At 44.4% G+C, this 12,451-nt stretch overlaps 1 protein-coding gene across 5 annotated transcripts in view; it reads left to right on the top strand.

Annotated features, from left to right (window-relative positions):
* Positions 1–11,288, top strand: part of CARS2 (cysteinyl-tRNA synthetase 2, mitochondrial) — a 44,292-nt gene extending 33,004 nt beyond the window's left edge. For 4 of the 5 annotated variants that reach the window (XM_085052951.1, XM_085052928.1, XM_085052942.1 and 1 more), the window contains 4 exons: positions 908–1,031; positions 2,929–3,027; positions 6,432–6,677; positions 9,407–11,288. In XM_085052951.1, coding sequence (XP_084909077.1) covers positions 908–1,031; positions 2,929–3,027; positions 6,432–6,677; positions 9,407–9,484 — 547 coding nt within the window. In that variant the 3' untranslated portion in view covers positions 9,485–11,288. The remainder of the gene's footprint in view (positions 1–907; positions 1,032–2,928; positions 3,028–6,431; positions 6,678–9,406) is intronic. The other variant, XM_085052937.1, reaches the window with a different exon arrangement.
* Positions 11,289–12,451: the final 1,163 nt, after the last annotated feature.

Raw genomic sequence — 12,451 nt, 5'->3', positions numbered from 1 at the left:
CCAGTATCTGAGAGGAGGGAGGCATTCCTGGCAAAACCATTCAGAAACAGGCAAAATAAGGCTCAGGTCAGCCCAAGATGCTAGGATAGCTTGAGGTTCCCCAGCTAACCCTGCTCCTTGAACTTTATTGGGAAATGGCATCCTTGAGTCAGTGCAGTGGAGCTCTGGTTCCCCTGGCTGTAGCAGGAGCACACTGCCAGCAGCTGTTTGTAGCTCCCCATTTATTCCTGCTCTTCTCCTCGTCTCCCTGTCCAAGTGGCTGCAGCTGGTGGCACTGGTGGCACTGGTTCTGTGGTGGTTGGTGCTGGTTGCCCACTGGCTTTGGCACTGTTATACAAATAGTCCCACTGGACCTTTCCCTCTGGGCCATGATGAGTGGAATCCCTTGGGATTGTGTTTGGACTCTCCTGGGAAATGAGGAAGCAGTATTTGGTTCTGAGCTGGATCCTAACAACTGGATTCTTGGCCTGCCCCAGGACAGCTTTCTTGTCAGGCACTGGAGTGCTGCCTGTGACATGGCTTTGGAAGAAGCATGCTGTTAGCATGATAAATGGGCTGCTGGAAAAAGAAAATAGAATTCAGTAAGATCTTTGATGTGCTTAATATCAACCTCATTTTCCATCTGTTTTTAAATGATTAAGGCAAACTTTGCTCTGTTGTTGTTGGCCTCTCTGATTAACCATGTATATTTATTGAATATTGAACTTAGGATTTTGACGTGCATCAAGTTTTTCCCATCACAGCTGAAGGATGTATTCCCCCTGATCAGTGTAGCACTGCCCATCACAGGACAGATGGGAAGGAGATGGCAGTGTCCTTTCAATGACTCCCTCTGGCTGAATGGCTGATGAATTCAGCATACTGCTGGCATCTTGTTTATCTTAAATGTTACCTTTTCTTCTTGAAGGCTAGCCAACACAAAAGTAACCGTGAAGGCTGCGTTTGCAGATGACTTTGACACCTCCAGGGCTGTTGCAGCAATTATGGACCTCATTCACCATGGCAACAGACAGCTTAAGGCTGTTACTAAGGTAACCCATTAGGATACAGAGATCAGAAAATGACAGCTGTCCACTGTCCTACTGCTTAATGCAGACAGATTAGTTTATTGTTCACATAAGAAACCAGCAGAAACAAAGCTCCATAAATTGTTGACCTTAATGGAGCCCATTTGTCCTGACTCTATCACAGGAATTGTGCATGGCTATTGTTTTGTGCTTCGTTGTGTCCAGAGGATGTTTCTTTCCTGCTGCCCTGTATTAATTTACACCTAAGGTTTTTGAAAGGCCTGAAGCTTTTGTGACATGCTGCTAATTTTAATGCTGATTCTGTGTTCTTACCCTGCTTCTTTGCTTAATATCAATGCACAGAAGTTAAGCTACATTGGGAAGCCATGGGGGATGGTTGCTTTGGCAGCCCCAGGTGCACTGGGCAGTCGTGGTGGCAAGTTCAGCACTGGGGACTGAGTGGCTTCTGCTGTCAGTAGACTGTAACTGTGGCATCAGCATTCCTGCATGAGTCTGCCTTCAGATGGCTTTTGGCAAATTAGGACCCTATTCAGATCTCTCATGCTGACACAAAGAAAGCATCTGGTAAGGACAAGACTTGAGCAGTAAATACTATCTGAAGCACTTCTGGGTTCTCCATTTACCAACAGCTCCCTTTTTCATTCAAGGAGAGCACCTCAGCCTTGTTGCTGTGCTCCTTGAGCGCTGGTGTCACCATGTTCACCTTGTTTGTGTAGTAAAATGTTGTGTACATGGTAATAACAGGTTTTAAGAGAGAATTGTCTTTTTGGTTTAGAAGTCCTGCCTCCCTCTGGTGCTGTTTTGGCATTGGCTTTAAGCTCTGTCCTTAGCCTTACCTTATCTTTGCAAAATGACTCTCTGAGCAAATCTCTGACCTGAAGCACTTTGCAACAGGGATATGTAATGGCATTTTCACTCCTAGATACAGCTACCCCCATTTTGTCAGTCACTGCTCATTCCCCCTGAATTCCTCCTGGCAGTCGTTTCATTGAGAATGGGATGGAGTATTTGTGGGACAGCAGACTCGGGTTTCTGGTTGGGGTGGTGGAGCTTTTCTGGGTACAGCCCAGTTGTCTGAAGTGTTCCCTCTTTCTGGCTGTGAGTGTAGTTTTTCTCCTTAAGAACAGTGAGTAAATCCACATAACTACTTATTCCTCTCTAACATTCGTGCAATTCTTACTTTGGACAACACACTCCTGTTCCTTTCTCTCAGTGGCCTGCTCCACCTCCTCCCAGTTCAGATCTTCCTATACATTTTAGACTTATCTCAGGCCCTAATGAAGTTGTCAGATAAAATCCAGTATCAGCTGCTGGTTTGCTTGTGCATGTCATCACTCTTATTTTTTAGGCAAGGGTTATTCCCTTAAATTGCTCCTCAGTCTGTTATTTAATCTTTATTTTATTGCTGCTGCTGGTGGTTGTTGGTGCTACCAGGGCATGGCAAAATGCCATACGCTATCTCAAAGCAGTCTCCACATTCATCAAATCAATAAGATACCTAAAGAATTTTTTTTTTTAATCTCCTATCTTATAGGTGCCCATGAATCTGGGATTTTGTTCTTTTTATTTTGTTTCCGTACACACAGCCCTTTCATGCCTAGAAGTGCTATTTTTAGTTCTAATTTACTGCACACATGTAATGCATGGCAGCTTCACACATCTCTTCTCGCTGCGCAGGCTGGTGATAAGCTCTTCCCTTCCTCGTTTACTTAAATCCCTTCCCTTTGTGCTGTGAGGTGCTTTTATAGCTCTGTAAGATTGCCTGTCTGGGCAGGTGTTCCTGTGGAGGTAGATCTATATAATTAGTAATAGTTTTCCCTTGTGGACTGAGCTGCAGAGAGATGCTGGATTCTGTAATATGTATTGACTGGACAATCTCTTTTGAGTGTTTTCTAAACAGGATGCTGGATCTCCTAGAAGCTCTGTTGTATATGGAAGCATTATTTCCTATATAGAAGGCTTTTTCAGTGCCCTTGGGATGTCCTTTGGAGACAGACAGGTAATGAAATATCTCTTCTGTGTGTTCTAGTATATGGTAGCAGGCCCAGTATTATGTTTCATAGAATGCTTTCTGAAAGCATCAGATGTAACAAAGTTATTTGTGGTTTTAGTAAACCTTTCTGCACCACTTGCAGTTTCTCCTGTGATGTTTTAGGAGAGCGTGTGAGCAGGTGGAACAAAGTGTTGGCTTATTAGTTCTTGGAGGTACTCCTGTGTGACTTCTGCACCAATTGTGTTGTGGAAATGAAAGACTGAGGAATGAAACAAGAAAATGTGAGCTTTGGAGGCCTTTAAATTGTCCTGTTATGTGTCTGGCTTTCCCTCAGCTTTTTCTCTTCTTCCTGATGGTTTCATCCAGGCTGGCTTTGATAGCTGTGTGAATATTTGCAGCTGTGAGGGGTCCCACTCTTGCAGAAAGCCAGGGAAAGGGGCTGCTCTGCCTTGAGCCATGGTGGTGTGTGGGGAGGAGAGGACAAGGAGTTGGGGATTGGGCCATTGCATAGCTAGTTCTTGGAAAGACAGGAATGGGGAGGGAAAAAGAGAGAAAAGCGCAAAGCAAAATACTGAACAGGAAAGAGAGTCATCAGTATGGAGGTGATATCCTGATGTGTGGAAGGGGAGCATTTAAAATGACACAAGGTGTTGGAGAATAGCAGAGAATTTGTTCCTCTCCTGCTCAAATACGGAGCTGAAAGCAAAGAAGTGGAAAACTTTCTGTAGAGAAACTGTTCAGCAAAAATTTATTTTGGGGAGGGGGAGAAGAGACTAAGAAAATGTAAATAACATTATTCATCCTTTGAAAATCAGGCAGTATAATGGTAAATGCATTTATTTAGTTTGCCTCGATGGATTTTCTCACAAAATTTCTTTTAAAACAGTTGCTGGATGTGATTTGGCTGTGTGTAACTTCTCACAGCCTGTAGTTTGCAAGTTAATTTTTAGTGGCATACTAAATACTTTAATTTTTTTGTAAGTTGGATCGCAAAGTCATTCCTCAATATTCTGGACTGTCTGTATGCAGGTGTCTGCTGTGCCTATGTTTTTGCTGAAACAAGTATCTGAATGCTTTTCTTCGTTGTCGGCTGTGCTAGTCCATTTCTCTGTGGCAGCAGCATCAGCAGAAGATGCTGGTCTGAGATAAGCAGGAAGGAAGGAGCAGCTCATCAGACTCTTCTCTTTTCCTCTGCCCTTTCAGCTTCCAGTAAAGAAATCTGTCAAAATCTTCAGCAGAAAGGTCCATGGGCTACCACAGTTTAGTAAATAAAATGCTGTGGGGATTATTCCCTGACCCTGAGACCAGGCACAACAGCTCAGCATCCAGCCTTTCTTGCCCCTGAGCCAGGTAGCCCCAGGCATGCAGCTTGCCAGGAGCAGCCCCTGACCACAGTGGGTCCTGTGTGGGAGAGGGCTGGCTGGCCTGGACTGCTGTGCTGACAGTGCAGAGGATACAGAGAGCAGTGTTTGGGCCCCCTCATTTGGATGTTTGCATGTAGCCAGTAGGTCTGTCTTGCCCCTGGGCTGGGATTCATCTCAGCTAATCAGCCTTACAGTCTAATGTAGCTGCCTGTGCTTCTGAACTCATCACTGGGGATGCTAAGGAATGGTTCATCTCAGTCTGGTGGTTGTATACAATAAGACCACCTGTCTCTCTCTGTGTTGGCAAGAGAAGATCTTATCCACAGGGAAGTAAGATGAAGCCATCTGGAAAGGTGATGAGTGAAAACCATTGTGCCTGATTTAGAGCTGGGAAGCTTTTGCTCTGCCAAAGAGTGCTGAGTGTATTGCAGGTGCAGCTGGGGCCAATCTGTGGAGTAAGCAAGGGCCAAATTTCCATTTAAGACTTCCTACAAACTCTCTGGATTGGTTAGTACTGCAGGAGAAGAAATTTGAGATCAGCCCTGAGAGGCCACAGAGTGTTTTATGTAGAAATTGGATTGGTTCATCTGCTAAAGCTGCTCCTCCTTTTGAAGGCTCTCACTCCAGTAGTTGCCTGGTTTGAACTCTGGCAGTGGTGTTTGTAGAGGCATGTTTCTTGCTCCCATCATCATGTCTTTCCCTTCTGTATTGAAGTATTTATTCTGCCACAGGTTACTATGGGGCATTTCTGACACTTAGATTTATCACCTTCTTCAATCTCACAAACTTTTTCTTTAGTATGGGTATGTGTTTTGAAAGCTTGGGGAATTTGCTGAATTTCACACTCTTACCTTCAATAGCTTCCCCCTCACCTCCTCCTCCTCTTTGTTTGTCAGTGACCTCTGAAACTCTGCTCGCTTTCGTTTCCATCCTGCTGTTTGGTGACTAAATCCAGTCCCCTCTGGCTTTAATTACTCAGCTGCTCTTCCGCTCCCAGCTGATGTTGCTGCCAGGAGCTTCACCCCCAGCCTTGGTGTCCTTTTTGCTCCTGCTCTTGTGTCTTAGTGATAAAACAACGCAGTGGTGTTCTCTTGTTTGTTGGAGGTTTGTCCTTTTCCTCCCCCTTGGGAGTTTGCCTCTAATGAGAAACAGGGATGGTCTCTCTGCCAAGAGTGAGACCAGGAGCTTGGCTGTGCCAGGGCTGAGGAGTGGCCTTCCTCTTCAGCTCACTGCCAAGCTCCTGTCCTGGCAGCTGTTGGAGCAGGACTCTGTAGCAGGAGTGAGTCTGTTCCTTTCCTGAGGCATTGACCAGTGAGACTCCTGCCAAGCCAGAGGAGGCCAAGGGAGCTTGGAGGTGGCTGAGGGGAGGAAGAGGTTTAGCTACATCCAGGAAACACCCATGCCCTGTGTGCAGTAGCTGCTGCTGTCAGGTTTTTTTGAGTGGCTGAAACTTTGGGTAAGGTGGATCAGATGAAAGTTCTGTGGATTTGGGGAGGGTTTATGTAGATGAAAGGAGAAGGGATAGGATAGACTAGAGACTTAAAGCCAAAATACTTACTTTTCCTGGTTTGTGTTTCCTGAAGGAGGTCTGGAGCTCAGAGTAAGGGGCTGATGTATGCTCTGTATTTGGACTTTGACAGCCAAGGAGCTGTCTGAACTGGTGGCTAGGCTTCCCTTGCTGTGTTGGATTCCAGTTGCCAGGCCTTTCTGTCTGATCCCTTTTAAAGTTATGCATGCTTTTGGCATCTCGGAGGTTTCCTGTGGCCATGAGGTCCCCACCTGTGTTATGCAGTGTATTATGTTCATGTGAGAGCACTCTGCTCCAAGTAAATGCTTTCTTGTGTAGGAATATGCTGAACTACTTCCAAGTGTGACTCCACTGCAACTTTTTATCCAGCATTAGTGAGATGCTGACATTTTAAACCTACCAGTATATGGAAGATGCACAACCAAGAGAGGTGATAAGGCCTCACATTGCTATAGAGATGAGTTGATTTTTTTAATATCATTCTCGGATGTTTGTAAAGCACCCTGCTTGGTTTCTAGGTGGCTGTGGCAGGAGACAAGTCTGCAGTGCTCTCCAATGTCGTTGAAGAGCTGGTGAGGTTCCGCACGAAGGTCCGTCATTACGCGCTGGCTCTGCCGGAAGCAGCAGACGCTGCAGCAGGAGCCGAGGAACCCAAACAGGAGCAGAAGGAGAAGAGGAAGCAGTTAATGCGAGAGAGAAAACCCCTCCTGGAGGCTTGTGACAGCCTGCGGGGAGACCTTGCTGCCTTTGGAATCCACATAAAGGTAGAAGATGGTAACCCTCTTTGTGAGACTCTCAGTCACTTTTTAAGGCAACACTTGTTTTTGTCTTTGGTTCCCCGTCAGCAGCTTGTGGCTTTGTGCCCTGCTTGCTCCCTGTGTGACTGCAGTAGCAGGAGGTGGAAGTCAAGCCCTTGTCTGGCTGTACTGCTGCCTTCTCTTCTGCTGCCCCTCAGCCTTGTGTCCCCATGCAAGCCACTGAAAACCTCGTAATATTCAGAAATCCCTAAGCTACCCAGAAGGAAGGGCGTGAGTAATGTGTGCAGTCTTTAAAAAGATTGCAAAGGAACTGGAAAGTAAACTGAGATGACTTGTGAAAATAATGCCTTCCTTCTACCCTCCCCACAGTCCCCACCAAAAAGAAGTCTTCATGAGAAAGCCCTTCCATCTTCAGCAGCTTCAATCCCAACTGTTCCTGAGCCACAAGGACTTTGCCCAATTCCTGTACCACTCCTCTCTCCATCCTGCTTTCTACTTTTAGCCTACACCTAATGCCAGTGTTCTTTTCCATGATCTCAGTGGCATCTCTGTCTTGAGAGAAGACCCTCTATGGCATTACTGCCTCCTCTTGGTTCCAAGGAGCTGCATTACTTCTTCCAAGTGCTGCTTCTTCCAGTTCCTCTTGGTCACTGCCCTTCTCACCTCTGCTCCAGCCATTGCTGGGTCAGCATTGCTTCTTGCATGCCAGATAATCCTCAGCATTCTCTCCCTCCATCCAGTTTATGCTGCTCATTTTTCCTTTGCTTGGGAACCAATCCTGGCAAGTCTGGTTCCATCGTTTTACCAGTGGGAGGGTGGAAAGCACAATGGCAGCAGGCAGTGACAGCACACATCCGCTCCAGCTGCCCAACGTGAGGGCTGTCACTTGTCAGCACTCCTGTTAAAGCAGAGTGGTTGCCTCTCCCCTGCTCTCGGGTGAAAGCGAGCATGCCAACAAACTGGGGCAAGGGCCAAAGCGTGGTGGTGGTGCTGAGCTACAGCTGTGAAAGGAAGGGGAAGCTGGAACATCTGCTTCCTCTAACTTGTTTGTAAATCCTCACTACGCTCATCCGTCAAGCAAGTTTGCAAATCCAAACAACTGTGCTGAGATGAAGTCTCGGAGAAGCAGCCTGCCTTTTTGTCTATTGGAAAAATGCTGCAGCCCCATCTCCATCCTTTTGCGGATTTGTTTTGGTTTGTTTTTAAAGGGATTTACATTTGAAAACCTCGGAAATTAGTCTGAGCCAGGACTCAAACCATTCCATTTATTAAAAAAAAAATTAATCATCTGAAGCTCAGCATAATCTGTCCCAGAATAAATTGCTCCAGAAGACAAAGCACACATGCACTTAGGAGTACACACAGCCAGCATCCAAAGTTGAACTCCTGCTTTTTCTGCTGGTACCGTGGAAGTATCTGAAGGTGTGCTGTGAGGTTTGCTCACATCTTGCTTTTGCAAATCCCACGGAGTCCTGCAAACTGAGGATGCAGCTCTGCAATTCCTGACACGGGCTCAGCAAAGCACATGTGCAACAAGGCATGGCCTTACACAAAGCAGGGCTCTCCCCATCCTCTTGCTCATCATGAGTCTGCCTGGCTGGGTCAGCTGATGCCAAAAATGCCATGGTAACACAGCACCTAACAGGGGTCCTGCTTTCCTAATAAGTGCTTGAGAAAGTTACTTGAATTTCTCGTTTCCATCCAGCCTCTCATTTCCACAAAACTTTTGAGCCTCATGCTGTGCAGGCATTAATTCCTCTGCCAGCACACTGCCCTCTGTCACGCAAGGCTCAAGTCCATGTGCAGGAGGAAAAGCAGTGGAACAGATAAAGCAGACAAGCCTCAACGCCACTCACTGCAGACTAGGAACCCCCCTGGTTTGAGGCAGAGCAGGGTGGGGGTGGCTCAAGTAAAAGCTTAACTTTCTTAAAAATCAGCTTTGTAGAAAGGGTAATTTTCTCCTTCAGATTCTAGCTTGTGATTTCCCACTCTGGTTTCTTCTGTTAGTTGGTCAATGGAAATGATGTTGGCTGAAGTTAGATAACTTGTAACAAACTGATGAAAAAAAAACATGTGTCTTCTTGTCCTTGCAGCATGCTTGGAAGCTACGCTACTATGTGAAAGGTAGTAATTGGGCATTTATGCATCAGAAAGTTTTCGTTTTAATGTAAAAAAAAAATTCAACATTGTATTCCAGTCTCTCTCATGTCAGAGCTCACGGAATGTTGTTGTGTTTCAATATTCAGGTTAACTTTTATTTTCAACCATTGCAGTCAAACAGCTGGTTCTAAATAGAATATGTTAAATTTGACTGTAATATTGCCTTTCAAAAATATGATACTATCACATTACAGATACTAAAATCAGCTGGCTTCTGTCCTGAGGTCAGAAGATCAAACATGTTCAGCAATATATTCTCTATGTATTGACCATGTTTTTCTGTGGACATGAGCTGTTTAAACTTGAAAATGTGATTGCTTGAGTTGAGCAGAAGCTACTCATGTGAGAGGCTACACCCCTCTGCAGAGGTGATATTTCTGTGTATTTCTTCCCTCTGAGCTGGGAAAAAATGTCTAGGTTTGTTTTACCGCTGTGAGCTTTATTAGTAGCAGTGGCATTCTTGAGATTGTATTGCCACCTCTTTTGCCCAACTGGATCAATGGCTTTGCTGAGTGAATCTTGGTTAAAAATCTGATCCAGACTGGTGGGACTGACCTGCTTACTTTTTCTTACAGGACAGAGCTGCTGTTTCAACCTGGGAAATTGTGGAAGGAGGAGGACAGACAGAGGAGCAGACTGAGAAAAAAAGCTGAGCCTTCATCCTTGGACTTGTTTTTTATTTCAGCTACTTTGGCAACTGTTGTAAATACTAATTCTTTCAAAATAAAATTTGTTGAACAGAATGGCTAAAAACAATAGCATGTAATTTGAGCAGAACTGTTGGCACTGCTGCTTGGTAAATAAATACAAGCCTTGCAGCACAGGTGGTGGAAGATCCAGAATGCAGGGTAGCACGGGAGCAGCTGCACTGACTTACACAGTTACGGGTCTGTTCTACTGCAGGAACTGCCTCAGCTCCACAGAGTTTGTGATCTGCCCTCGCCCCGTGCTGTGCTGCCCTGACCGAGAATTTAAACAGCAAAGGCAGAGACAAGAACTTAGGCCTGTCTTTACGGTGAAAACACTTAGTTTTATGCCTGTTGGTTTAACAATTTTGTTCCTCTCAGACATAGTAGTGGGGGATACTTTTAGCCTTGAAGTATTTCTTTATTGCAGTGGTGCTGGTTATGAAACCTTTACCTGTAATTTGGTATCCAGTTACCTCTTGGTCTCTTCCATGGAGATTTCTGTGGCACTGGGAGTGCAGCACAGTCGGGATCTCTACAGAATTGGGAAGATAAAACTAGTATGTTTAGTTTTAACCTGTTCAGTTACCTTTTTGCTGGCTCTGGGCACTGTGGCTGTGGGCAGAGGTAAAGAAGCCTCTGATACACCTGAGGTGATCTGTATTCTAGGGCCTGTGTTGATACAGGGCTGGTACTTACCTGGTACCTACACTTTCTTTAAATCAATTCATGAAAACATAAAAAACAAGAATGTGGGTTCATCTACAAGGCACTTTACTTGTGTGATTCATATTTTCAAAGTATCTTTTCAAAAGGATAAAGGCTTAGTTTTATACTGTTGAGAATAAAATGTATAGCTATTTTTTGCTCCCTTTCTCCATTATCTGTACTTCCAGAGAAGACTGGGGTGTCTCTTCATCAGCACTGGGGCAAGTGCTTATTTGACACAGCTGGTATTGTACATTTGCTGGTGGCAGTGTTGTTCTAGCAAAATAGAGTGAATGGTGAGCAGGCAGCTCAGCTGCTGTGTGAAATGGGATTGGCACACATCAAAGAAAGTCCAGTCAATTTGCTATTATTTTTATTTCCTACCAAAAGAAACTGCTACATTTCCAGAATGTTTAAAAATTGTAACAATTTGTATACATTAGTGAATAACAGTTACAACTTCTGTGTAGCTTTAAAACCAACAGGTTGAAATCAGTACTGAGCTCTGTTAATTGATTGACTTCGCCTACAAATGTCATTTAGATTATAATACCATTGATCTTCTAATTACAAGACAAAATTGCTCATTTTAAAGGAAAGGCAGTAGCTGTTTTAAAATCAGTTTTAACTTCCTGATTTCATTTAAAAGTAGTCAGGTTTCTCAAATACATTAAGGGGGGGGAGAAATAATAGCTTAAGTTTCCCCAAAGATGTAGACAGTTTTCAAAACTGCTTAAATTAAACATTAAAACCTCATCTCTTAAGAGTAGTCTGTGAACCCTCATAGAGCAACATGAGCAAACACTTAAAAACCTATTTTAAAAACAGGTAACTGGTTTAGAAAGAAAAACAAAACCGCATCAGGGTGAGGTAGTAGTCACAGTGCATCCAGAAGTACCAACTCTAAAGACTGAAAGGAAGTATTTGGAGCAGCCTTTCTGATGCTGGTTGCTTTCTGCAGGCAGCTATTGGAAGGAATGAGAACAGTCTGACTGGTCTGTGACACACCACATGCCAACTGCGAGCACTGCAAGAGTGGCTGTGCTGAACAGGGAACATCTGCTGCAAAAACTGGACACGTTATGTGCTTGTTCATCATTTTACCAAGCAGAAACACTTGGGAGCTGGATTGGAGGTTCAAGGGCAGTACCCACCTAAATTTACTTTGCATGAACTTGCCTCCCTCTCCTCTCTGGTTCAAGCCCTACGAGTTTTGACTAAATCTCAAAAAATGTAAGCAATAATCCTGTGCAAAATCCCACAAAAGTTCCACTTTATACCTAACGCTTGCCTGCCCTGCCAGTGCACCAGATCAGGGTGGCCCTGACAGTGTCCTGTCTATCCTACAAAGATCAAGCAAAAGCTTCTACTTTTTGCTCTAAAAACTCCTGCTTTTTGCAATACTGAGTACTGCACCTGAAGCTCAAACACCAACCACCCTTTTTCTGTTCCTGCCTTTGACTGGCAGCATATGGCTGCCTGCACGCTGTGATGAGGGTACAGGTCCATGCTGGGGGCTGCCTTTTGTTCCTTCACTTTGTATTCCCACTGGCTCATCGCTATCCACCTATGGATCCATGTGCTGGTCTGCTCTGAGTTCTAACCCAGCAGGCAACTGCAGTTTTAAAAGCACCTTGCTCTTCCATGATCACTGAGTCTGACCAGTTCTGCTGGGTATCATAGAGTTTCTTGCCCCGCCTAGTACCTCTCCAAATGATAATTTCACAAGTTTATTGTATTGAATTCCAGATAAGTCAAGACCAGATAAAGAAATAGAAATTTATTCATTTTTCAGGTAAGCCTAATTATTGTTTAATGAATCTTGCTGCTAAGACACCTACAGAATATCTTTATTCGGCCAAGGGGGAACCTTTATAAAAAAATAACAAGACATTACAGGAAGGGGTGCCTTGTCCAAATGAATGCTGCCTCTGGGAGCAGGAATGGGAAAAGGCAACTAATTACATTCAAAATCTACAGCAACTCTCATGCATTCCCTTTCCAAAGAGGCTTACTTTTTGCTTCTTACTATCCTAGCATGGCAAAAAATGAAGTGCAATAGCTAATTCTAGACAAAGGGTCTAAGAATGACAAGTGACGACCTTGGTGCAATCCAAGAAATTCAGTTGAGCTGGTGGAAGAATTTTATCTAAAGATCAAGTGCATTTTTTTTTTGCTGTTCACACTTTAGTTATTGCTCAATAACTATCAAAAAGAACAGAGGAA

This window comes from Lichenostomus cassidix, chromosome 1 (assembly GCF_008360975.1).
Source record: "Lichenostomus cassidix isolate B80296 chromosome 1, HeHo_3.0, whole genome shotgun sequence".
Classification (NCBI taxonomy): Eukaryota; Metazoa; Chordata; class Aves; order Passeriformes; family Meliphagidae; genus Lichenostomus; species Lichenostomus cassidix.
The sequence above is the reverse complement of the archived record's forward strand: the minus strand, read 5'-3'. Positions and strand labels throughout refer to the sequence as shown.